At 35.9% G+C, this 27,976-nt stretch overlaps 2 protein-coding genes across 6 annotated transcripts; both read right to left on the bottom strand.

Moving 5' to 3' along the window:
- Positions 1–164: 164 nt before the first annotated feature.
- On the bottom strand, positions 165–11,256 carry traf3ip2l (TRAF3 interacting protein 2-like). Of its 3 annotated transcripts, none has more exons than XM_058778947.1 (9): positions 11,207–11,256; positions 6,421–7,103; positions 4,931–4,967; positions 4,722–4,789; positions 4,338–4,435; positions 4,171–4,239; positions 2,102–2,215; positions 1,947–2,021; positions 165–1,691 (listed from the first exon to the last, which is right to left on the bottom strand). In XM_058778947.1, exons 2-9 carry the CDS (start codon positions 7,034–7,036, stop codon positions 1,545–1,547), a joined length of 1,224 nt encoding a protein of 407 aa, XP_058634930.1. In that variant the 5' UTR covers positions 7,037–7,103; positions 11,207–11,256; the 3' UTR covers positions 165–1,544. The 3 variants fall into 3 exon arrangements, with proteins under 3 accessions (XP_058634930.1, XP_058634929.1, XP_058634931.1); XM_058778946.1 differs by lacking the exon at positions 11,207–11,256 and adding an exon at positions 8,796–8,883; XM_058778948.1 differs by lacking the exons at positions 6,421–7,103; positions 11,207–11,256 and having other exon boundaries at positions 4,722–4,786; positions 4,931–6,411.
- chd1l (chromodomain helicase DNA binding protein 1-like) lies at positions 7,051–27,976 on the bottom strand. 3 transcript variants are annotated; one of them, XM_058778942.1, is made up of 27 exons: positions 27,689–27,976; positions 27,141–27,253; positions 26,927–27,033; positions 26,541–26,655; positions 26,395–26,426; positions 20,701–20,782; positions 20,404–20,566; positions 19,717–19,872; positions 19,527–19,619; positions 19,338–19,434; positions 18,448–18,521; positions 17,885–17,995; positions 16,800–16,914; positions 16,318–16,471; positions 15,975–16,155; positions 15,742–15,887; positions 14,834–14,997; positions 14,497–14,705; positions 14,263–14,361; positions 13,586–13,656; positions 13,392–13,506; positions 12,694–12,802; positions 11,790–12,083; positions 11,557–11,641; positions 11,371–11,451; positions 8,796–8,882; positions 7,051–7,103 (listed from the first exon to the last, which is right to left on the bottom strand). In XM_058778942.1, exons 1-26 carry the CDS (start codon positions 27,780–27,782, stop codon positions 8,796–8,798), a joined length of 3,147 nt encoding a protein of 1,048 aa, XP_058634925.1. In that variant the 5' UTR covers positions 27,783–27,976; the 3' UTR covers positions 7,051–7,103. The 3 variants fall into 3 exon arrangements, with proteins under 3 accessions (XP_058634925.1, XP_058634928.1, XP_058634927.1); XM_058778944.1 differs by lacking the exons at positions 7,051–7,103; positions 8,796–8,882 and having other exon boundaries at positions 10,694–11,451; XM_058778945.1 differs by lacking the exons at positions 26,395–26,426; positions 27,141–27,253; positions 27,689–27,976 and having other exon boundaries at positions 26,927–27,032.

The following is a 27,976-nucleotide window of genomic DNA, read 5'->3' as shown; positions in this document are numbered from 1 at the left end:
CAAATCTGTGCATAACTCTACTGGGCAGTTAGATGAGAAAACAATTTTATTTTTTAGAAATGAAAGACTATGGGAGTGAGGAATTTTGAGTCTCTAGAGCATGTGGCAATAGCCTCAGGCAGGTATTGTTTTGCACGTCATGCCATATTTTCTGACAAAGCACACAGCATTCAACCTTTTTTTAATAGGCAACTGCAATTACATAAACATGCACTCACTCACACACACACACACACCTAATTGATTAAAATTTCAAGCATCTTCAACTTAATTCAGTTTCTTTGATTGAACCAACACCACCAGTGCATTCAATAACATGCTACACTAAACTGTACATGCATTTCTATAGTAGGCCCTCAACTTTGGAATAATCTCCCAATGCTTAATGTAAGATCACCCTTTTTTTATTGAAAAGGTCTTTTTCTATTCCTATCATTTTTGCTTTTATGTACTGGTACTTGTATATTATTCTGTGAGCGTACTTATTCTGACTGAATTTGTACAGTAAAGCATTTGGTTTAATGCCTACTGTTTTTAAATATGCTCTATAAAAAGGTTGAGTTGAGATGAGTTATACTTTCGTCCCTCAAAGCCCTGATGTCTATTCTTGTACAAGTTATATAACAAACCATCCAGATTATTTCATTTATTAAAAGGGTTTATATTTATTAAAAACAGACTATGATTATCTAAGAACACGAATGACGATGAAATCTCCATGTGAAGTTCACAACATGAAAGTTTTTTTTTCTTCTGGCACAATTCTAATGCCTCAAAGGGAAATTCTAAGGCACAATGCAGAAGAGGTTTGTTATAATTAACTCTGTACAGTGTGTGAAGATATTGTAGTACTGGCTTCTTTCAGGTTCACACAACAGCAAAGAAGAATGATGAAAAGATTTGTGTCTTTGAAGATTACTGGTCTACTATAGTGAGTAAAGTAAAGTTTCATTAAGTCCAAAGGTGTGGTCACATTCATCATTGTTTGTTGAATGTTTGCGGAAATTTTTTTTATTTCAATAGAAATCCACAAGATCAAGAACTTGGCATGGAGCAAAAGATTTCCCCATGCAGATTTCACAATGAGTTTCAGTTGGCCGAATGGATTTGTGTCAATGACCAACAGAAAACTGCTTGTTTTGAAAGTAACTTCTGTGGAAGCACATCACTACACAATTGACAATGGATCTTTTTTGCCCCTCAAATTATAATTCGATTCAGCTTAATACAAAGTAAAGAATGAGCTAACTTCCAAAAATCATAGCACTCAAACTAACTCATGAACTTAATACATATGTAATTCGCATTTGCAGTTCTTCTACATGTCTGGACACATTCTGACTTATTTATCATTGATGAGTTGTGAAATATTAATTATGACATGAGGTTTCTATAAAGATTACTCAAATAACTGTAGCTTTAGGGATTTTAACATACTAAACACTCATCTAGTTGCTCAGGGGGGCAAACAAACTTAAAACGGATACCAGGCCTGTTTAAAACTGACATATCATGGGTCTACATACAGAAACAAACCTAACCAACTAAATGGGGATGGAAACAATGGTGGGCAGCTCTCCTATGGGTGGAGGGTTGTACTTCTCAACACGCATGAGTCGACGAAGAATATCATCACGGTCTCTGGGCCAGGTGAAGATTTGTGTGCTTTGAAGCCATGAAGGTACGTGGCACTGAGAGACAGAAGCAGACACAGAAATGTTGTAAACTAACAACGAGGCGTCATTAAATCTGAACTGGATTTAAGTGGAATCCAACAGAGCAATCCTTTGGGTGTTACTGTAGTACTGTACAAACAATCACAAATGTCTATCGCTGTTATCATAATAGTTAATCGCAAATTAGTATTTTGGCTCCATGGGCGAGTACTTGTGCAAACACAAACATCCTGTTCATTAAGCAGTTGGGTTTACAAGTTGCAGTTTTACCTTCTTAGCACCGGGAAACAAGATGGGGATGAATCTGTAATTCCTGGCACCGTTCTGAATGAACTCGTTTTGTAACTAAAAGATAAAGAGCTCTTATGAGTCAATTGAGAAAGAAAAAGAAAAAAAACCTAGATTCCATTCCACCCAAGTTGTACCTGCTTGTGTATGTAGACAGTGTTGAGTGTTTCATCATTTTCCATGAAAAACGAGGCATTGGTCACAATCTCGTGATACTTTGGACTAATGACTATGATGATCAGATAGTCTTTCTGTGCATAACAGAACACAAACGCACAAAATTAGACAACTGAATGGACATGAGGTAACAATTACTTCAGATACTCAGGAAAAAAATCTACTGAAATTAGACATGCAAGGTTTATTGTTCTCACTGCAGTAGACAGTTTTCTTGTTAAAAAAAAAGAAAGAAAGAAAGAAAGAAATATGTCCTCCCTCGCTTCGGCTCTTAATTAAAATGATATGTTTCAGGGTTACATGTTTTAAAAAAACATGTTTCTCTTTTCTTCCCCCTCAAAATGCATAAATTAAAAGTTTTGTTGGATTGTTTCCTGCCATCATACTTTCATCAAATATCAGTCAGATAAATAAATGATATCCAAGCTCAAACTGGCTGTATGCATTTAGTAAAAGCAAATATCATTGAACACAAATAGGAAAAACACACTGCCACACTGAACCTGTTCAGTTTCTCAGCACAAATGAAATCGCCCAAAAGCAACCACTTGTGGTCATGAATTTGAAAGAGAATAAATGATAGTATGTTCAACTGTATGTCAGGGATCAATTCTTGCCATTTATAAAGTTTATAAGGTTAAATGGTGACATTTTTTCAATGGTGAGATTTGTGAGAGCTGAAGACATCCTCAGAATAGGTTGTATGTGTTGACGATAAACAGAGGTATTAGTTCTTCCACTGTTTGCAATTCAATAGTAAACACTGCTGTATAAATGCAACCATTGAACAAGTTTTCCCAGCTGCGCCATTTTCTATTTAAGAGGTTACAGAGTTTGCATGTCTTTAATGATATTAGGAATTACATGTAATTTTTTTAGAAGCCAAGGATACATGTATAACCTTCATCGATGACACAGCAGTGTCTATTCAGGAAAATAAATAAACGATTGCAGATGAAAAGTTTATTTACACCAAGAAGAAGCACTAAAAGTCATCGAAACGCATTCAATTTAAAACTCACCAACAAAAATAATTTACATTTTTTTACTTGTTTTAATGCACTGGTAGCATAATAAAGAATGCTGCACCGGTCAGAAGATTGGAATAAATAATATTTAAAAAAAAAGTTTTTTAATATTTAATGTTTTATATTTGAATACATTTTCTGATTATATTTCTAAATATGCTATTCATTATAATTTGCAGATTTGGTGCTCAATAAACATTTTTTTTTATTATCAACGTTGAAAAGAGTTTTGCTGCTTAATATTTTGTGGAAACCGTGATACACAACTGCTCAAAAGTCTGAGGAAAGTATGATTTTAAAAGAAAGAAAAAAGATTTTTATTCAGCAAGGATGCATTAAATTGATCAAAAGTGACAGCAAAGACATTTATAAAGTGACAAAAGATTTTGATTTCAAATAAATGCAGTTGAACCTTCTCTTCATAAAAGAATCCTAAAAAAATGCATCTCCGTTTCCACAAAAATATTAAGCAGCAAAAATTGTTTTCAACAATGATAATAATAAGAACCATTATTAAAATTGAGCACCAAATCAGCATATTGGAATGATTTTTGAAAAACTGAAGACTGTAATGGAGTAATGGCGGAAAAATCTCAGTTTTGCCATCACAGAAAGTAATTACATATTAAAATATAAAATCACACATTTACTCCTTCTACATACATTTACCACTATTTTTCTAGTGTTTTGTGTGTGTGTGTCTATGCGTGTGTGTGTCTGTGCGTATGTTCGCAGAGACTGTCGTGCCATTAATTAAATATTTATTTTTCACTCTGGTCTATTATTGTGATGTGATATCGCTTTCCAAAAAACCTGCTCCAAAATGCCATGTAAAACCAAAACTGTTTTTGAGTTGCTTTAGAGTTTTCAGTCATACAATCTTTTCCTGTAGGTGGTTCTTGGCCAGAATAATCTGCAATGTGGACTAGATCTTCTGTTGTGTAAGTCAAACTAGGAAAAACACGCTTTCTGAAATACTAGCAGGCCTGGTTTCTACTTACTTCGCTGATGTATCTCTCCATGAAGTCGATCTTGCTTATGCTCTTGAACTGTTGTTCAAACATGTCAATCTGCGCAAAAACAACAAAGAGACTGAACACTGGCAGACCCCATATCAGGAGACAAGCATGGCTGCAAGGCAATGTCTGGTACAGGTTGCTTGTCTTACGTGAGTGTAGAAACCGTTGTGTCTCAGTAGGGCGACAAAATTGATGATCTCTTTGACATGTTTTTCACTGTCTGCTTCATATGTAACAAAGACCTTCCCTGCAATAATGAAGAGTGAAAAAGAACATAAAATTCCTTCCAGAAATATTCCTCAAGACAAGTATTTTGAGTGAATTCGTTTTTTTTAAAGTACCATGAACTAAACTTAATCTACTGTATATATAGCAGTTTTAGCACGAATACTTCTTCATAAACACATGACTTTGAAGAAGAAGGGTTAACAAGAACTGCCATTTGTTTATCATCATCTGATGTTACTGGCACATACATCTTATTCAAATTTGACATTCTTTCAGTGTTACTCAACAATAGTATTTACACTTACTCTGCTCCAGGGATAGAGGGGCTGTGCTTGGGGTTAGTTTAGCTCGCGGGTGAGGAGAGGTGTGGCTACTGGAAGACATGAAAGCATTGCATAAATAATTTTTTTTTTTGTATTAGTGAAAATCAGAAACCTATGAAATCATTTACTACAATACAATACGGCTGTCCCGTATTAATTGTACAGAAAAACTCATCACAATCACACATTACCTATAAGTGAAGGCTGATCGTCTGTTGTTTTCAGAGCCTGTTGGACATGAAATGATGAAGTGAGTGAGACATTAATCTGCATAGGGCTCAATATTAAGCCTTGATGTGCTTGTCCTTTGGAAATGTAAATCGGTCATTCACTTTCTAGTACAAAAGTTACATGTCAAGAATAGAAAAAAAAAAAAAAAAAATTCTGTGGTGCAAATGTAATAGCTTTTCTTAACTTAAACATACACAACATTTAGAAGTTTTACCACGGTACGTTTGTTCAGTGAGTTCTTTGGTGTGTGCTGTTGCGCTCATTTGTTTTGATTTCTCCATGAGTCTCTCTTTCACACACTGCCAGGCTGCGCGAGCCTCAACGGGCACAACCTTGCTACTGTCAACACATTTCAATTTGTCGGTGCTTTCCTAGTTATTTTTTGTTATTGCCCTTTTATTCAGGCTACTTGGGCATAAAAGCCTCTTTTACTTGTGCTTTTAAAAAAATCCACTTGTCCCAGACTTGAGCCCTGCTGCATACACTCGAAACATGTTTTGTCAGGTAATTTTTCTCAAATAAACTGATTTTATTTTTTCAAACTAAAAATATTATTTCATATAATTGGTTCAACCTGATAATTTGAGTTGCACTTAACAGATCAAGTAAAATATTTTTATTATGGATACATGACCATTTATAATGTGCATTTCCATCATTTGATGAATTACTGCTACCATGTACAAAAATGTACACTAACATTTCTTTTTAGTAAAATTTCATTTTCTACCCGCCTTTTGTGTGTGGCAACAGCTCACCATTAACTGTGCCAAACAAAAATCTGTGGAGGGTTAGGAGTGACATTTATAAATAAAATGAAGCAATAAATGATCAATTTTATAACTGAAACTACGTTTTAAATGGACATAAATTGAACAAAGGGTGAACATAAATTGACATGAAAACTATTTAATCATGTTTTAAAATTAGTTAAATAATAATAAAATAAAAAAAATAGTAGGTTACAAGTAATTTGTTAATGCACATTGTAAACTGGATTTTTCCAATTGCTTTTCTTTGACGTTTCATCAAAGGCTTTTCCTAAATAAATGCAATTGGTCATTTAGTAGGGGCAACCAATCATCTTTCAATTTTAAAAGGCCAGCCAAAGAACACGTTAGACTGTCAGTGGACAGTAAGATATACAAAGTGTAGTTTTGAACATTATCTAATCCTTATATTTAGATGTTTCATCTTCTAAAATGTAAAATGGAAACTGGTTGCTTAATCTGACAGTATACTGGCAAAAGTTATTGCAATTTAATCAGGTTGGCACAGGCTGGATACATTTCCTGTAAGGTTGATAAAGACCCCTGATAAAGAACTCATCACATACAGTATGAGGCAATTTTAATGACAATAGGCTTATGACTGACAAATGAACAAGGTCCATGTAAAAGAAAGAAACTGACTCACTTATGAGTCATTTTAACAAAGAACCGAGACTTACGTGAAGGCCAACAGGGCATGCTGTAATGTGGCCTGTAATGAGTGCCATGATCCATTTGATACTCATCCACAGGGTATTGACTACAGCATGGCGGCCCACGGGACACGCAGGGGTGCGGAGGCATGCAGTAGCTGTGAGGCACGAACGCAGTTGGGATAGAGCGCAGTGAACGCGGCTGTTCCAGACTTCCCTCTCCCAGACTGTGCCTGTCTGGAGAGCAAGAGTAGCTGGAATCGCCAGGGTAACTGCAGTAATTTCCAGACACTAAGCAAGAGGGGAGGTTGCCACTGGGGTATTCCACCGAACTGCTGCCTACGCAACTCGAGTGGAGCAGGTCACTGTTGTGTGGCTCTAGGGTGCTCAGACATACTTCTGTCTGACTGGGAAAGGGTGTCTGGGGATTGTAGCCGGAAGGTAGACCTAGCGGGGGCTGGTAAGGGCTGTAGCTGGTCTGTGTGGATCTGTAGTTGGTCTTTCTGTCTCTGAAGATATCCTTGAAGTCAGCCTGTGTGCTCAAAGAGGACTCATTTCCAGACATGCAACAGTCGGCATGAGAGAGTTGGGAATCAGTGGAGTTTGAGTCACAGATGGAGTCCTCAGTAATGATTTTCTCCATAGTCTCGTCGTTCTCTTCTGGAAAGTTGAGGGATTGTAAACTGTAGTGGCCAAATGGAGAAATATGCCTAGAAGATGAGGGGGAAAAAAATACAAGCGTTCTTAAGCACTCTTACAGTATGTGGAAAAGTTAACTTTTGAAAATCAACAACCAAAGAATAAAGAATAAATCCAAATAATTAGTCAATATTTATTGAAACAGCAATTTCAGTCAAAAAACAAAACAAAACAAAAAAACCTTTAGGCATTTTAAAAACAACTGGTGCCAGAATGAGACTGTCAGACTAAAATGTTTGAATAAACAGGACAATTAATAAAGGCCAGTGTGAGTTTTGGGAAAGTGCTGTGTTGTTGCTATTTTTATATTCCTGGATTATGTGTGCGTGATTTAATTCCTTTCAAACTTAACTTGTATTTTTATATTTTCATTGTACTGAAGTATCTGTAAGTTAGTGTATCTTGTTTTTTTCTGATCACGGTTAGATTAGAAACATTTTAAATTCAACTGTCACGATTTCAAATATGTAAAATAAATGATTAAAATAAAAATTACAAGACATTTCATGACAATGCAAAGTTCCAAACTAGGGCTGTAAATAGAATAAAATTACAGCAATTAATCTGTTGATTGTCTTTTGTAGGTATTACAATAAAGAGAGAAAAAAAAAAAAAAACAGAAAACAATATTATCAATATCGATAAATGTGTTAAAATTGCAGTTTAAAATCTTTTTGTTTGAGCCTAGTATTAAGAAACCTGCAAGCCGTGGAAATGCGTGGGACTTTATTCTTTCTACATATTGGGTTGCGTGCACTAACCTGCTATCCCGTATGTACAAGGTGTTTATTTGCTTTTAAAACTACCTTTAAAAAACATTTTCTTTCTCTAAGGGATAAAAATGCCATAATCCAAGAACAGGAAACAATAATTATATGTTTTAAGCGATACATATACAGGGTCCAAAACAAACACTGGGAAGTTGCCAAATGCAAGAAAAAATGTTGCTAAGCAAATGAAATTCGGTTTGTCACTTTGAAATAAAAAATAATTAAAAGTTGGAACAAACATACAACATATGGACAAAACCTGACCATTACAGGGACTTTAATAACATTGCATTCTAAATATATAGACATAAATATATCTGCAATAGGGGGAACTATCTACATAACAGATTAGTATTTTCATCAGAGTTTTTGTCAATTCATCTGAGGTCAGTAGTGTAGAATATTTGTGAGGTCAGGCACTGATGTGGGAAGAGAAGGTTTAGTTCACAAACTCTGTTCCAGTTGATCCCAAAAGTGTTTGACGGGGTTGAGTCAGGGCTCTGTGCGGACCAGTCAAATTCTTCCACACCAAATTGATTCAACCACTGAACTCTTCAACTATGAAATCAGCACAGTGTTGACTTTCGTGCACCATGTGCCTCAGCACTCGGTGACCCTGCTCTGTGGCTTTACAGTCTTCTGCTTGATAGCTGCTGTTTCTAAACGCTTTCAATTTAAAATGATACCACTTACAGTTGACCGTCGAATATCTAGTAGAGATGAAATTTCACAAACTGATTTAATCGCAACTTAAATTCACTGTTATTTTCAGAATGACCAATTTTTATTTTCCACAAATATTTGTAAATGCAGAATGGGTGCTTGATTTCAATACACTGGGGCACTAACTACAATAATTAAGTTGTGTTCCAATATTGTTCATATAGAGTACCTTTAATGACCATTTCTGTCATTATAAGATGTATATTTTACCTATATTGCAAGCACTGCAAAGAAGGCATCATTCTTGTGCCAAATACAAAAGAGCTGCAGCCATTCCATATCCCCAGTTAGCAATCTGTAATAAAATAATAAGATATGAACACAAGTAACACTGAATGATGATCACCCTGTTAAATAAAACTGCATTTGAGAAAAACGAGCAACCTTTGGCTACTGAATACAGGAACCCACAATTATGCTAAGGGATTTTTTTTTTCTCTCTCTAGCTTTCTCTCTCAACTTACAGTATGAAATTTTGTGCACTTTACACATCAGCGGAAAACACCTCAATATGCAGTGGAAACCAAAATGAGACATGGGAAATCACAGGTAGGCTTAATTAAGTCCGTCAATATCAAATGCACAAATGAGGCAGAGAAGGTACTAATACATACCTAATGTCTTACATTAGCATAACACATGATTTCTTTATTGACTAGAGAACATACTGACACAGCTGAGTTACAAAGTTAAATCATGTCATTCTCCTTTCTGAAAAAGTCAGTCGTTGATTGATAGATATTTAATTAAAACGCATAAATGAAAGCATTAAAGTGTACAGTACATTCACCCTCTTATATATATATATATATATATATAGTAAGCATAGTTTGCGTCAAAATACTGTTGTTACTAGGCTATAGTATCATAATGCATTAAATAGGACATTTTAGTAACATTTCTAATAATAATAATGATGATAAAAAGTTTTGGTAACACTTTATTTTAAGGTGTCCTTGTTACAGTGTAATTATACATTTAAGTACTGAGTAGTATTAATTAACTACATGTACTTACTATATGGTTAGGATTAGGGTTTATCTTAGGGTTCCCTGCATGTAATTATGCATAATTTATTGTTATTATAATAGCAAGTACATGTAACGTGTAACATGGACACCTAAGATAAAGTGTTACCAAAGTTTGAAAGTAGTATTTTGTAAATGTTTCGTCCAAATTCTCAACGTGTCCCGCTTTGAAACTATCACTGCCGCGGGGCTACATAACATCCAGTCTCGCATTTCGCTCTACCTTCGCAAAATATTACTATACAGGTAACACCTCCCAAAACTAAAATATTATAACAATGAAAAGCTTAAATACAACATACTAAAGACAACACACAGACAAAATAAAACACACATCTCTCATATAACTTTTTCGACAATTTAGACGCAAACGTTGTCCGTGACAGCATAAACAGCATAAAACACGTACATACCTGATCAGCAGATTTAGTCGCGTGAATGATTTAATTTCGATTACTCTAATATCCGTGTACAAAATCGCTGGACATTATATAGAGCACACGAACTGTAGCAGTCGAAGTACATACTGGAAGTTTCTCAACACCTGCGTATTCACACCACAAATTCCGCCCACTTCCCAGAAAGAACATCTTCGACTCTGAGCGGTTGTTTGTCTGCCTTCAACAAAACAACTAGCGATCAACGAATTGTTCTTTTGAGCAGATTCTTTTAATTATTCTGAAGAACTGATTCGCAAAGTGTTAGTAAATCACTTAATAATGATAATAATGACTTTGATGAGAACAACATTGGCAAGAATACTGACAATAAATGATATATGATTAATAATTAACATGTAATCAACTAATAGTTACTATTACTGACAACAATATTGTCTGAACAATAAAAACATTTGACACCTACAGATAAGCAACAATTTTACTAAAAATGAAAGGTAAATTGCAGCACTAAGAATTTGTTATTGAGTCATACTGGGTCTTTGAACAGGAAGGACCAAATGAACAGGAGTTCTGCTAAAATGACAAACCATGAGGCCAAAAAAAAACAATATTTACTCTAGGACTATTTCAATGTGGTTTAAAACAAGGATAAACAAAACAATGCTTCACTCACCATAGCTGAGTTGAGTAACTAGGTTACTTTTTTATTACTATTAAAAAGAGGTCAACGAGACTTTCCAGAAACATAAGTTATATCATAGACATCTGTTAACTTTCACATTATCTTAGACAACAGTGGTTTGGTTTTTAGTGCATTACATTTCTGTGTAAAACTGACATCCAAGATCTAACACTAAACAGCTTTTACATCTTTATCTGGGATTTTGATTAATAAAAGTATGTAAAATAGATGTTGCATCTCAGTGTTTTTTATTTTTATACGCTCAGTTACATATTACATCTTTTTCTGCTGTTTTTAAACCATAGCACATAAGAAATCATGTAGAAAATCCCAAATAATGTAAAAGTTTTTCCATGCACTCATTCTAACCATGCAGATAAGTGCATAAAGAAAGTAAATGCATCAGTGTTTACTGTAAAATCTTTCCAGTGTGAAACCACCGCTGTTGTTTCTCTTTTAAATAGAAAGCAATGCTTCTTTATTTGATCCATAGTATAACAAACCGCTTACCGTCATTTAGCCGTAACTGGATATACAGGGAGAGACCAGTTCATTTCAAACTCTAAATGGATACTAAATATGATTGTGAATAAAAGGCAAACTGACTTGAAAAGAATGTAGGAGGAGCTTTGTCAAGTTAACCTAATTACATATTTAGACACACTGACTTTCCTTTGGTTAGCAAAGCAAGACTCCAACCACTTTTTCTTTACAAGCAGGGTCTGAGGGTATTGATGCAATAGATCTCGCAGTTCCTGAAAGAGAAGAAAAAAAGAGAGCGTATTGCTGTTACTAAATTAATAAATATAAGTATTAGGTAAATTAAAACCTCTTTAAAAAGTTAGTTTTGATTGTACTACCTGAGCATGGACAGGACTTTCCACCTCTCCTACAATATGAGTGACGTGTGAGCTCATGAGATCCTCTTCTTCGCCATCATATGTGCAGAAACGTTAAGGTGTGAAATATTAGTTCATGCCAACATCAACAAGCTTTCTTATAAATGTGATTAAGATAGACATGTTGTTGTAGTGTAGTGGTTAGTTGGTTTTGTTGAACATGTGGGCAAAGATGGAATGCGAAAGGATATGTGATAAGGTATCGGGCGAGCTTCTTCTTCTCTGTAGCAGCCATGTTGTAGAAGTAGACATGAACACCTCTCATAAAGTCAGCCAACCCTGGTGCGCCCTGACCTTTGTGTGATATAGTGGAGGGTTTTGGTGACTTTGTAAGGTCTTCACTGTTACCGAAGGCACTGGAGGAGTGTGGGGACCCAGATGGCGAGGATGCTGCTGGGTCTGAGGCCGAGTGTGAGGTTGATGGAGTAGATGTGCATGTGGTAGAAGAAACTGTAGAAGAGTGTGAAGTGGTTCGTTTATAATAGTAGCTGAAAAACAAGTCAAGGATAACAAAAGATGCTCACTGTTACTGCTTACTAAAGGCCCCAATGTACTTCAAATGAAATTCGCAAGCAACATTAGGCTAAACATGGTTTGTTTGGAGTTTGTTTCAGTAGTTCAAGAAATTTTGCCAAAGCAAACTTTCCAGAAAAGTTTGCTCCGGCTAATTGCACCTTCAAATACCATTCATCTGTGGAGATTACATAAAAAGTAGGTGTGCTGTGGGGTTCCACATTCTTTGGTGTGGAAATTTTCGCTGGTAAATGTCTTCAGTCTGTTGAGGTGAGATCTAACTGGAGAGCTGCTTCATAGTAAAACTGAAGTTGTAATTCTAATTGAAAGTGACACTGACAATGTTTTTGAGGTTAAATACCGTAAAGCTGCTTGTTCTAAAACAAACTATTATATTTAGTGCTATATAAATAAATGTAACAAGATTTGATTGAAGTCGCTATTATTAGATGTGATTTCTTTTTACTTCAGGGTTTGTTTTTTTTTTAAGAAAGAGGAAAGTGCGACTTTAGTTCATTGTTTTACTAGCATGCAGTTTCTGAGAAAAATTAGGGCAAACTTTTCAGTTCTTCTTGGGTAGGATACATAAATGTGGAGATGCCTTTGGTGGCCAGGTGCTTGCGAATGAGTCTCTCTGTTCCATACCAGTTGAAGCCTTTAGTGGAGTGACCAATCCGAGGCAGATGGACACTTGCTATTGAAGAAAACACAGAAAATATTAACTAAAGAGCCATTTACACAGAACACATTTTTACAAAGCTGAAGTCTTGTGCCAGACACAAACACAATAGACAAACACGTTCTCCCAGTGCATGTTTACACAAAAAGCTGTCAAATATAAACACAGTCTTTGTGAAAGACCTTAAAAGCATAATGATTCATTTAAAAATACAGCCGTTACATTATACACACTCTTATTTAGAAGCATTTTAAATTTACAGACATGAGCAAAAACAAAATACAGCTGTACAGTGTAGACTAGGTAAGTTTCTGTTATGCCAAGACCTAGGGAGTAGGCTTTTCTAAGCGTTTTGAAATGAATCCACCTCTTGGAAACAATCCCATCAAATCTTTATGATACTTAAAAAGGGATGTGCAGTGAACTTAGGTTTTAGTACAGGTTTGCAGCAAGGATGTGCATTTCATTGGCAGCTGTACCATCTGTTTTGACTGCATTAATAGATTTTCATTTTAGATTTCATTTTTTTTTCATTTGTTTATAAGGTGAATAGAGAAAGCCACGTCATTGCAACCAACTAGTTTCACAAGCGAGCGCTGAGTACCCTTCTTTTGTTTGGCATCTCTGTAGATCTTCTTGAGGCCCTCATCCAAGGCAGTGAGCCGAATTCCTGACAAATTGTTGGCTTTATCTCTCTGCTGAGCAACTATAAGTGCCAGCTAGAGAAACAGGAGGAAATTAATGATTAAAAATAATTAACAGCAGTAGATTAAAGACATAAACAGCTTGCCGACTTACATAGTCTCTTCCACTGAGCCTCGACTGTTTGTCATCAATAGGAAAAAGCAGAACATTCCCCAGTTCTAAGTCTGCAACGCACAATTATCACTTTGTCATTTATACATTTTGTTCACTGGATATTGAATTGTGCATGCTCGTTTCAGCCTATTTGTTAACCTACCTTTGAAGTCAACAAACACTCACAGAAAATTTATAAAAAATCTATTAATTTTATATCATTGTTAAATATAAACTACCATTCAAAAGTCTGGGGTGATTAGTATTCATTTCTGTCAAAAAAAAAAAAAAAATCTTAATGCAAGGATGCATTAAATTGATCAAAAAATTGCCTGTAAAGACACTAATATTGTTACAAAAGATACATGAAGTTCTCATAAATCATAAATCATGAAGTATCATAAATGTCTATAATCGAGCACAACTACAAATCATCATTGATCTTTTTTTTTTTTTTTAAATGAATAAAATGTTACTACTAGCTTCATAGCGCTGATACCACAAACTTTGCAAAATCCCCAACATTTAAACATCACAATAATAGTTATTAAATTAATGCTGACAGTTTTATGAACAATTATCTTGCAGGCAGCATAATGAGCTGATTTCAGTGTGGAATGTTTGTTTTGACACAGCATGAGTTAGACCTGTCTTAGCAAACAGGAAAGGTTTGTCACCTTCCATGTCTCCAGCCAACTCGTACTGTTTCTTCGGCTCATCTGATCTGAGCTCTAGTGCGGTAAACAATCCTCCTCGGCCCCAGTGTCCAGAGTCATCTACACAATAAACACACATACAAAACACATCATGCCAAATTAGCAAAAGACCCCATATTTATTAACATATCATGCAGGATAATCAATATGTTAACAGTTGTCTTCTGACAGCGAGACGTTTTAATAGAGACATACCAACACAGTGCACAATAATGGCATCCTCTCGATCAGCCTGAGGGTGAGTTACATCACCCAGCACATAGCGAATGGCTGTGTGTTCCGAATCAGTGGAGCTCCAGCTGACATCATCATCATCTTCATCATCAGGCTCTATATCCTCACCCTCACTGTCGACTCGCAGCAAGCACAGCGATTTGTAGCCACATGATTCCCACCATGCCATCCTGCCATTGAAGGATACACAAACAAACAATGCTATAAAACAGACATCCATGGGAGCATTCAAATAAATATACTATATACTGGCCAAAAATATGCAACAGAATGGCAGAAAGATTTTTTAAATTTTTACTTCTTCTTGTAATTTAGTTCTTCCTGTTTCTTTTTCCTTTCCTCCTGTAGCTTCACCCTCTTTGCAGCAGCTTCTTGTCTCTTCTGACGTCTCTGTTCTGACTCAGATTCTGTAAGAGGTCTCTTCTTTCTCCCTGGGTCGGTCAAAGGCCCAGACAGGGACACCTGATGAGCAGCAACAGACTTTTGTTTTGTTGTTTGTTTTAATTAAATATAAATACATGAATAAATACAATAAATGAAAAGAAATACTAAAATATTAATTATCTATTTATCATGAAAGAAAAAAAATGACTGCAATCAAAATATTTACCAAATATCAATCTAAACAATTCAATTCACATTATACACCACCATTGAAAAGTTTGGGGTTGGTAAGATTTTTTAATGTTTTTTTTAAAACAGGTCTCTTATGATTACCAAGGCTGCATTCAATAAAACCGTAAATGTTGTAAAATATTATTACAACATAAAATAACTGTTTTCCATTTTAATATATTTTAAAATGTAATTTAGTCCTGCGATGGCAAAGCTAAATTTTCAGTCTTTAGTGTCACGCAATCCTTCAGAAATGATTCTAAGATGTGGATTTGATGCTCAAGTAAGATTTATTGTTATTATCAATGTTGAAAACAGTTGAGCTGCTTAATATTTTTGTGGAAACCCTGATTCTTTTTTCAGGATTCTTTGATGAAACGAAAATAATTTATTTTGAAATATAATTGTTTGTAACAATCATTTACTGTCACTTTTGATCAATGTAATGTGTCCATGCTAAATAAAAGTACTAATTACTTAATAAAAAATAAAATAATAATAGTAGTAATAAATAATAGTAAAACTGATACATGCATAAATACATATATGACACAATTTTTGAACAGTAGTGTAACCTTTCAAATAAGTTACCCCGGATTTATTACGAAGTGCACGGCCCTCCTTCCCAGCATCCTCTAGATCAGCTAACTGCTTCTCAAGTAACAGTTCAAAGGTCTTCTCATCTTCGGCACTGGGGTCTTTAGAGTAGTCCTTACCCTCAAAGTAGTACATGTGGTCTAGAAGTCAGAAAAGACATTAATGGATCATCTAATTTTCAAGTGCCATTTACAACAAAATTACTGAACAGAAGCTAAGTGTTGTACTTTGACCCTCCATGTCCTCATCTTCCTCTTCATCGCTCTCATTAAGCTTGACATGCTCTTCATCCGTTAGCCATCGGCCGTCTCGAGACTGCCCCAGGATCAGCCTGAGGTCTACGTCTTGAATGGAGCTCTCCTCTGACGACAAAAGCTTATCCACACCGAACTTCAGGATCTCACTCAACTAGATTGGTGGGGATGTAAATGACAGCATACTGACAAATTGTTAACGTGCAGTTTCACGAGAAGGGAAACCACAAGTACATAGACAAAGATATGAACCAGGAAACAGGGCAAAGTCACAACGTGATGAGCTTAAGAGATAAGGACATGCGTCTCTCTCCACCTGAAGGCCAGAAGCTGCAGATTGAGCCTGGTCCAACAGAGAAAAACGTCCCTCCTCAATCACGGTGTCTGTGAGACGTAGTTTAGACACAGCACGGGAATAGATGATCTCTTCTACAGTATCTCTGCCAAGGAGCCGGATCACTTTGACAGGCCTGCAATCAAAAAGACAATTTATCTACATATCTATACAGTGTGCTCTGTGCCATACAATGAAAGCATATGGTGACCAGGAGCTGTCAAGTACCAAAAATGACAAAAATAAATAAAGAAATGGTCGAATGGTTCTAAAGACAGGGATTAGAAATCACCTTTTTTAATATATATATATATATATATATATATATATATATATATATATATATATATATATATATATATATATATATATATATATACATACATATATACACACACACACACACACACACGCCTGACACTTCAAACTAGATGGAACAACATAAAATTTTGCCAGTGGAATACCTTGTTTGGCCAATCCTGTGGGCTCTAGCTGCTGCTTGTAGGTCATTCTGTGGGTTGAAATCACTGTCCACAAATATCACCGTATCTGCTGCTGTTAGGTTCATGCCAACCCCTCCTAAAACAACAAAAATGTTTGGGCATAGAAAGATTTTGAAAGAAGTCTCTAATGCTCACCAAGTCTGCATTTATTTGATCAAAATACAGCAAAACATAATATTGCAAAATATAATTGCAACTTAAAATAACTTTATTTATTTACTATTTTCCTGTGATGGCAAAGTTGAAAATTAATCTTTTTTTTTTTTTTTTTTTTATCACTGCTTAGAACAGTTGTGCTGCTTAATGTATGAAGAATAACTCAAATTATTACATTTTCAAAAATCATGTTTTTTATTATGTTATCATGTTTTTACTGTGTTTTATTGTGTTAGTTAGCTGTTTTTTAAAGTTATTTTTTAACCTAGTCAAAATAACCCAATGGCAGTTTGATTGAGATTAACTGGAATGCACAAGGAAAAAACATGATTTCTGAGAATGGTAAAAAACGGAATTATCTGTTTTTCCAAATGAGCCCTTTCTCTCTCTCTCTCTCCCTCTCTCTATCTCTATCTCTATATATATATAGAGAGAGAGACAGAGAGAGAGAGAGAGATAATTTTTTTTCCAAGATTCTTTGATGAAGAGAAAGGTCAAAAATAAAAGAAGTAAATGTCAGTGTAAAAATAAAATGTTGCATTGAAAGTGAATCTGTAATTATAATCTTGAACAACTGAGAAAAAAAATGGCATAAGATGAACTGAACCTCTACATCACATGTTTTTGCACCGCCATCTCATACAGACACAGTTTTCATGCATGGCCTCAATACTTATGCATTATCTCTTTGTCACGACTTTCAGTTTTCAATTACATGTGTCTGTTTAAAAGATGCAGATAAGATGTGCATCAGACACAAGGACAATTTTGCAACCTGGAATGGTATTCAAATATAATACTCTAAAAATATAGTTACTAATAAAATGGGTTTGCACTGCAGTTGATTATAGTGTGAATCTCAGATTGGTTTTCCCAGACTTTGAACTCACCAGCTTTGGTGCTGAGGAGGAATATAAAAACATCTTTGGTGCTGAAGTTTTTGATAGCTAGGTTACGTTCCTCTCCCCGGACTGAACCATCCAGACGCTCATAACTGTAACCTGCATAGAAGTCGGAAGGCCCAATCAGAGCTGGCAGTTACACAGCCAGTAGCACATTAACGCACATGCAGCAACAAACACAGGATGTGATACTGAACCCACATCAACTGCTCCAGATGAGAGGACTAGATTACTAGGAGAACATGTAGGGTACAATTACATAAACGTTCCAAATTGAGAACAAACAAACATATGTTTAAGAACACAAAGCTAATACAGTTTCTTTTTAAAAATAAATGTCTTGAGTGAACAAAATTTCAAGAGCGGTAACACTAAGTGATTCGTGCTTTCACCTTAATTTCATCATTTAAAGTCTGTTTCGACTTTTTTCTGGCTTGATTCCATTTAGATAAGGAAAGTAAGCACTTTGGTGATCTGTCATGCACATCACCAGACCACAGTTTAATAAGTAAAATCGAAGGCTCTAACACAGTCAAAGCGTGTCTTAGTACCTCTGTACTCCAAGTAATCTTGCAGAATATCCAGCATCCTGGTCATTTGAGAAAACAGAAGAACACGATGGCCCCTGCAAACAGAGACAAAAACATCTATTTTATATCTCTAAATCAATAAAATGCATTTAAAGCTACACCATGTAACATTTAGCCCTCTAGCCATTAACATATAAAACTGCATGTGTCTCAGGGAAGAAAATAGTTTTGTGTGAAACTCCTTACAACTGGACTTTTATCTGTACACAGATGTACACGACATGACATATACATGCAACAACATATGCAATTTCCTGCCAAATCTGTTCCTACAGCAATATAAATTATTATGGGCATAGATTTATTTTAGGTTAATTACACTCTACTGGTCAAAAGTTTGGAATAATTAGGATTTTGAAAGAAGTCTCTTGTGGTTAACAAGGCAGTTCTTATTTGATTAAAAATACAGTAAAGACAGTATTAATAATAACACATTACAACTGTTAAAATATAACTTGCCCATTTTAATATATTTTAAAATGGAATTTATTTCTTTGAAGGTAAAGGTACATTTTTGTTGCTTAATATTTTTGTGGAAACTGTAACGCGCAACTATTTAAAAGTCCGGGGTAAGAATAAATAAATTATGAAATTATTACAATGTTACAAAAGATTTCTATTTTAAATGAATACTGTTCTTACGATTTTTCTTTTTTAAATCATAAAATCCTGACAAAAACATATATCGATTTCCATAAAAACAGTGTTTTCAACAGATAATAAATGATGAAAAAATTGATTAGTACCATTAATAATAATGGAGTCACAGTAATAATTAATGATTCACCAAATCAGCATATTATACCAGTTTGCTAGTAACAGGAAGGAAACTTTAAGTGAGCAAGACACACCCCTCCTGAAGATAAGCCAGCATGGTTTCCAAAAGAGAGAGCTTTCCACTGGCCTCCACTAAATGCTCCCCCATCTCAAACGGTTCTGGTTCCACACCTTACATGGAAAAGGTTCAGAATAAAGAAAATTAGTTGTTTTTATTTAGTTTGAACACAGAAAAAAAAAAAAAAAAGTGAAAGAGGGTTTACCATCAAACAAATACGGATGGTCCACACATTTCCTGAGCTGCATTAAAATGTTCAGAAGTCGGGTCTTAGTGTTTGGATCAGTCCTAAAGGCATCTGAAATTATTAAAACACTAAAATGAACACTTATCCTTTTGCTTAAGTATTAAATTTTGACGGTTGTGACAGGTGATTCATGTTGGGGGAAACTTACCAAGGTCTCTCATCAGAATGGCTTTATAGTATTTCTTCTGAAGGGCAGACAGCCCATGAAAAACCACGAGTTCTGTCTTTTTGGGCAGTTCGGTGGCCACCTCTGCTTTAACCCTGCGCAACAAAAAAGGCTGGAGCACTCGATGAAGCTCATCGGCTGCAGACAAGAACAACAATGTTACAAACTCCCACACAAGGTCACCCGAGTCCAAATATGAGAATTTATGATCTCTATCCTCTGATAGCCTCAAGCAAATCTGACAGGTGAGTCAAGGAGAGAGAGAGCATCTATCTACACCAGACTGGAATTGCGAAACTGACATCTTTTTTGTGATTTGCCATGTCTGCGAGTTATCTGAGGCGTTTAGTTTGGCACCAAACCTGTCCAATTTTTCTGTCACTTAGATCTGTTTAATTGGTGCTTTTGTGATAAACAGCAAGAGTGAGTCACAGCACAGTAATGTCACCACAAGTATTAATTAAAGCAATACCAGTTAAAGAAACAAGCTTTTATAAGCATGACTGAATGACCAAAGCCCTAAGGGTCAATGATGGCAGCTATTATGGTTAACATTTGCTGAAACCAAAAGCAGTCAGTGTTAATGAGGGTGGCAGCAGATATAAATCATCTTTTGGCGCTAACAGTTTGATTTTCACACTGAAAGTGCAAAGGTTTGTGCAGCCATACCAAGAGCAGGTTCAGTCTGTACGTCTGCATAGGCATTAACAAAGTCCTCGACGGCTTCAGGCAGAAACAGACTGGGCTGAATGAAGGTGAGGAGGGAATAGACTTCTTGCAAGTTATTCTGAATGGGGGTGCCTGTCAACAGCACTCGGAAACCCACTGTAAACTGAGAAGGCAGATGTCAGATGGCAGTTAATAGCAGGGGAAGGCTGAAAAATTGACAGGCAAGGCTAGGTTTATTATCAGGGGTTTTACAGACTGACAGTGACTGTAAAAACAATGAAAATGCAATCGTGTAACCTCTTTGAGGGTTTCGTGCAGCAATGATTCCTGGTTCTTCAGCCGGTGAGCTTCATCGACAACTAAAATCTTCCATTTCCAACTGTGGGAAGAGAGGGAGGGGTAAAGCAATTACACCAATAAACTGATAATTATTTTTAATGTTATATGGCTGATAAATAGAAGATATTAAAATTCTACACTATTTTGTCTAAATAAATTAAAAACACAACACACACACACATACACACAAAACATTAAAACAAAACTTTTAAAGGCTTCAAGTTATTAAATTATTAGTAATTAGCTTTTAAAGATTAGATGACCGCAAAGTTGCCTGCAAAACCAAGGAGGGCCAAGTGCGTTTATTGCAGATTTAAAATTTAAAAAGATCATTTATAGTGTAAATTATAAAACATATTTTTTGAAATAACACATTAAAAAATAACAAGTTAGCCGATAAAAAACTACTCTATATTTACAGTGTTTTGTTCATACAAAGAAGAAAAAGAGAAAAGCATAAAACTAAAAATTAAACTCAAAACTACAAGTGAATTTAGGTATAAAAACAATATCTATAATGCACAGTATGAAAAATATGGATATTCATTTTACAATTTGCTAAATGTTACATTTAAGAGTGATACTAAATTATTACTAATTAGCTTTTAAAGATTAAATTTAATCGAGTGTTATATGACTGCAAAAGGTAATAAAAAAAATAGGGGAAATGAGCATGCACAATTAAATATCCAAAATGACACAAACCCACACACACAAATTACAATATACACACACACAAACAAATACAATATATATATATATATATATATATATATATATATATATATATATATATATATATATATATATATATATACACACACACATACAGTGGGGCAAAAAGTATTTAGTCAGCCACCAATTGTGCAAGTTCTCCCACTTAAAAAGATGAGAGAGGCCTGTAATTTTCATCATAGGTATACCTCAACTATAAGAGACAAAATGAGAAAAGAAAATCCAGAAAATCACATTGTAGGATTTTTAAAGAATTTATTTGCAAATTATGGTGGAAAATAAGTATTTGGTCAATAACAAAATTTCATCTCAATACTTTGTTATATACCCTTTGTTGGCAATGACAGAGGTCAAACGTTTTCTGTAAGTCTTCACAAGGTTTTCACACACTGTTGCTGGTATTTTGGCCCATTCCTCCATGCAGATCTCCTCTAGAGCAGTAATGTTTTGGGGCTGTCGCTGGGCAACACGGACTTTCGACTCCCTCCAAAGATTTTCGATGGGGTTGAGATCTGGAGACTGGCTAGGCCACTCCAGGACCTTGAAATGCTTCTTACGAAGCCACTCCTTCGTTGCCCAGGCGGTGTGTTTGGGATCATTGTCATGCTGAAAGACCCAGCCACGTTTCATCTTCAATGCTCTTGCTGATGGAAGGAGGTTTTCACTCAAAATCTCACGATACATGGCCCCATTCATTCTTTCGTTTACACGGATCAGTCGTCCTGGTCCCTTTGCAGAAAAACAGCCCCAAAGCATGATGTTTCCACCCCCATGCTTCACAGTAGGTATGGTGTTCTTTGGATGCAACTCAGCATTCTTTCTCCTCCAAACACGACAAGTTGAGTTTTTACCAAAAAGTTCTATTTTGGTTTCATCTGACCATATGACATTCTCCCAATCCTCTTCTGGATCATCCAAATGCTCTCTAGCAAACTTCAGACGGGCCCGGACATGTACTGGCTTAAGCAGGGGGACACGTCTGGCACTGCAGGATTTGAGTCCCTGGCGGCGCAGTGTGTTACTGATGGTAGCCTTTGTTACTTTGGTCCCAGCTCTCTGCAGGTCATTCACTAGGTCCCCCCGTGTGGTTCTGGGATTTTTGCTCACAGTTCTTGTGATCATTTTGACCCCACGGGTGAGATCTTCGTGGAGCCCCAGATCGAGGAGATTATCAGTGGTCTTGTATGTCTTCCATTTTCTAATAATTGCTCCCACAGTTGATTTCTTCACACCAAGCTGCTTACCTATTGCAGATTCAGTCTTCCCAGCCTGGTGCAGGTCTACAATTTTGTTTCTGGTGTCCTTTGACAGCTCTTTGGTCTTGGCCATGGTGGAGTTTGGAGTTGGACTTGGACTGTTTGAGGTTGTGGACAGGTGTCTTTTATACTGATAACGAGTTCAAACAGATTCCATTAATACAGGTAACGAGTGGAGGACAGAGGAGCATCTTAAAGAAGAAGTTACAGGTCTGTGAGAGCTAGAAATCTTGCTTGTTTGTAGGTGACCAAATACTTATTTTACCGAGGAATTTACCAATTAATTCTTTAAAAATCCTACAATGCGATTTTCTGGATTTTTTTTTTTCACATTTTGTCTCTCATAGTTTAGGTATACCTATGATGAAAAGTACAGGCCTCTCTCATCTTTTTAAGTGGGAGAACTTGCACAATTGGTGGCTGACTAAATACTTTTTTGCCCCACTGTATGTGTGTGTGTATATATATATATATATATATATATATATATATATATACACACAGTCATGGCCAAAAATATCGGCACCCTTGGTAAATATGATCAAAGAAGGCTGTGAAAATTAATCTGCATTGTTAATCCTTTTGATCTTTTATTTAAACAATTCGCAAAAATCTAACCGTTCATTGGATAGTAAGAATTTAAAATGGGGGGAAATATCATTATGAAATAAATATTTTTCTCAAATACACGTTGGACGCACTTATTGGCACCCTTAGAAATTCTTATGAGTAAAATATCTCTGAAGTATATTCCCATTCATATTCACAATTTTGAGCACTCCAGGGTGATATTGAACATGAAATTATCCAGCCATGTCTTCCTGTTTCACAGAAATATAAATAGGAGGGAAAACAAATTCCCTTAATCATCCATCACAATGAGAAAAAACAAAGAATATATTTCTGATGTGCAGCAAAAGATAATTGAGCTTCACAAATTAGTGAAGTGGCTTTAAGAAAAGAGCTAGAGCAGTGAAAATGCCCATTTCCACCATCAGGGCAATAATTAAGAATTTCCAATCAACATAAAATATTATGAATCTGCCTGGAAAAGGATGTGTGTCTATATCATCCTAATAAACGGTGAGAAGGAGAGTTTGAGTGGCTAAAGACTGTCCAAGGACCACAGCTGGAGAATTGCAGAAAGTAGTTGAGTTTCGGGGTGAGAAAACCTTAAAAACAAATTGTCAAACAGCACCTACATCACCACATGTTGTTTGGGAGTGTTTCAAGAAAAATTCTCCTCTCATCTAAAAACAAACTCCAGCATATTCAGTTATCAGACACGACTGGAACTTCAAATGGGACTGGCTTCTATGGTCAGATGAAACTAAAAAATGAGCTTTTTAGCAGCAAACACTCAAGATGGGTTTGGTGAACACAGGGATAAAAAGTACCCCATGTGTACAATGAAATATACTGCTGTATTTTTGATGTTGTGGGCCTATATTTCTGCTGGAGGTCACGTTTATTTTTTTTGTTTGCATTGGAACAACACAAAAAAAAAAAAAAAACAGAAGAAAAGTCAAATCCCAAAAAAATGCACTGAATAAAATTATTGGCACCCTTAAGTTAATATTTAGTAGCACCCACTTTGGAAAAAATAACTGAAATCAATCGCTTCCTGCAACCATGAATGAGTTTCTCACACTTCTCTACTGGAATTTTGGACCACTCTTCTTTTGCAAACTGCTCCAGGTCATTCAGATTTGAAGAATGCCTTCTCCCAACTGTTGCATATATACATATACGTGTATGTATGTATGTATATATGTATATGTATATAAGCAAGGCATTTCAACAAAAACCTTTATTTTTGTGGAAAATGCAGTGATCAAAATTAGAGAACAGTAACCACCGTAGCACAAAAAATGATTACAAATAAAATCTTTGAGGGTTACAGTTGTCAGAAATTAGTTTGAATTGTAGAGGCTCCTGCTTTGAAAGACTTCAGCACATCTGCGGCCAGAGGTCATCACTATTTTCTCAGAGAGCGCTGGTGTGATCTTGGTCCACTCTTCTTCCACAGTTTGGTAACTGTAGTGGGTTTCTTAGCCATAACTTCGTTGATTTTCCAGAGATTTTTGGGGGGTTTAGATCTCTGGTCCAACCACTTCATCATTTCAGTGTTCTTAGCTTCAAGGAACTGTTTTATCCGTTTTGCAGTGTGACGGGGCATTGTCTAGCATGAAAATTGCAGGCTGACTGGGAGATGCTTGCAGGGAACAAACTGCATGTTGCTGAAGGAGGTTCTGATAAACTCTGACCACTCTGTCAACACAACATGCTCCTCAGCAGAGGTTAGTATAGCCTTTTGATTCTACAGAGTGTGTTTTCAGTCCGACTTCTCTTAAACATGCTGAGACAGATTCTTACCCTGTTGAGCAGTGAACTGGAATGTGCCAGTTAAAGGGCTACTCCGCCCCAAAAATTGTCTCATTAATCACTTACCCCCATGTCGTTCCAAACCCGCAAAAGCTTCTCTTGTCTTCGGAACACAATTTAAGATATTTTGGATGAAATCCGGGAGGCCTGTGACTGTCCCATTGACTGCAGAGTAAATAACACTGTCAAGGTCCAGAAAAGTATGAAAGACATCATCAAAATAGTCCATCTGCCATCAGTGGTTCAATTTGAATTTTATGAAGCGACGAGAATACTTTTTGTACGCAAAGAAAACAAAAATATCGACTTTATTCAACAATTCGTCTCCTCCGCGTCACTGTAGAGCCATTTTGGAGGGTATCCGCTGGACACAAACAGCATATGCCGTTCTGTGTCAGCTGCATCACGTGGATACGTTTTCTACGTTTATTTACACTTTGATTTGAATGAAAACAGCGTATCTGTGTGGTGTGGCTGACACAGAACAGCATACGCGGTTTGCGTCCGTGAATTGTTGAATAAAGTCGTTATTTTTGTTTTCTTTGCATACAAAAAGTATTCTCGTCGCTTCATAACAATCAGATTGAACCACTGATGGCAGATGGACTATTTTGACGATGTCTTTCATACTTTTCTGGGCCTTGACAGTGTTATTTACTCGGCAGTCAATGGGACGGTCACAAGCCTCCGGTTTTCATCCAAAATATCTTAAATTGTGTTCCAAAGACGAACAAAGCTTTTACGGGTTTGGAACGACATGGGGGTAAGTGATTAATGACAAAATTAAATTTTGGGGCGGAGTAACCCTTTAAGTAGGGTTTGTCATATAATGAAGGAAATTAGCACCAGGTGCCAGATTAACACCAATAACTTACAGTATATCTGTAAGTGTTCTCTAATTTTGATCAGAGTTCTTTTTCATATATCTCATTTAAGTTTTTTATACTGTGCTTCAGAATACAATTAATTTATAAAATATGCTTAAGAAACTGCCCTTCTACTAATGTTAGGATAACTTCAAATAGGACTAAGCAGTGGCCTTGAAATTTAGGAAATTGTAGGTTGTTCTCTAATTTTGATCTCCACTGTATATCACCAATACAACCAAAAGTGATAAGTTAAAAAAAAAAAAAAAAAAATACAAAAACAATTAATATCACCCAATAACCAATATGGTATCAATATTGTTGTTTAATTATGTGCAAAAAGCCCGAGTAGCAGAATTGTGGAAATATAGTACCAAAAAAACAGCAAAAAGAAAAATTAAGCTGATTACCTTTTCAGGTATCTCGCATCCTTGAGGCACATCTATTAAATATGATTTAAGAAGATTTTCTGTTAATAAACAGTGCAAAGACTTGGAAAGCAACCCCTCTGAATGCAGTTATCACAGATCAATTCTCTGAAATCAGGTACACTAACCTCATAGGTGGTGAGAAGAACATGGAAGTGTCTGTCACTCCTGAGCTCTTTCTGGAGCTCTGCCCTTCTTTCTTTATCCCCAGTGTAACAGATCACAGACAGGCTGGAGCAGAAGCTGAATTAAAAAATAAAATAAGAGAACCTTAACTAATCATTCATGTTAAATTGGTAGATACTAATCCAGCATTTATATGCTACTGTCTCCATCTAGTGACAGTGACAACACATTGTCTTTCATGTAAAATCAGTTCATGCTGGAATATTCATACATTCATACAAAGTGACATATAGTTTCACAGTGCTGTATCAGTAATAAATCAACATTTCTTTAATATGTAATCTAAACTGACCACACAAGTCTGATCGTATACCAGCATTACCCTTACCGCTCTAACTCCTGTCTCCAGTTCTCCAAAACAGATAAGGGACAAAGCACAAGGAACGGTCCATTCATCTTAAGGCATCCCCGAGCATATGCCAGCAAAGAAATGGTCTACAGCAGAGGATGACAACTCACTTATCTGATATCTGACATCTTGGAATAAATCTCTGACTTAAAAGCAAGCATTATAAGCAAGATAAACCCATCCCATTACTAACCTGGCAGGTCTTGCCCAGACCCATCTCATCACCAAGGATGCAGCCCTGCTGGTTCTTCATACACTGTGACAGCCACCTCACTCCATCCACCTGATAAGACCTCAGATGAATTGCTGTTAGGAAAGAGATAAAGGATTGCATTGTTGTTCCTAAGAAAACTTTTGGAGTATTTCAAACCATAAATTGGGCCTTTAAAAACATTTTTTCCCCACTGGCTTCACACATTAATGTTCCACATGAAAAGCCAACCTTGTCCAAAAACGTTGTATCATGAAATAGATGCAATTTGGCTCTAAAAGTTAACTTGTTGCAATCTTGAAATAATTTCAGATATACAAGTATTCGGTTTCAATAGCGCTCATTATATTGCGACAAAGTCACTAACGTTATATTTATTCTATAAACGCAGTCCAGTAGAAAAAAAAAAGAATAATTTAATTATATTACACATCATTTGTGAAACATTTTCATGCTAAAAAAATCTTAAATGGCATACAAATACTTTGCTATAAACATGTCACAAGAAGCTCTCAAACATACACACACACCTTCTAATCCCCATTTTTTCAGGTCACTCTCCGTTAATTCCGATTTTTCCTTTTCTGGTATGTTGTTTTTGACTGCTCGAAGAAATGTTGACATTTTTGTGGTTTAATTATGTTCACCTCTACCTTTAGACACTTCTTTCAGTCGAGTATTAAAGTTATAATAGCTTGCCCGCGCCAGAGTTTGACGTGAACTTCGGCATGACTACTTCCTGCAACAGTAAGTGGGCGTGTCCCAAGACAAAGGTCGTCCAATGACTAGTCTGCGATGCAGACACGTACTTTAAAGGC

Source organism: Onychostoma macrolepis, chromosome 06, assembly GCF_012432095.1.
Source record: "Onychostoma macrolepis isolate SWU-2019 chromosome 06, ASM1243209v1, whole genome shotgun sequence".
Taxonomy (NCBI): domain Eukaryota; kingdom Metazoa; phylum Chordata; class Actinopteri; order Cypriniformes; family Cyprinidae; genus Onychostoma; species Onychostoma macrolepis.
This window is presented reverse-complemented; position numbering and strand designations above follow the sequence as displayed.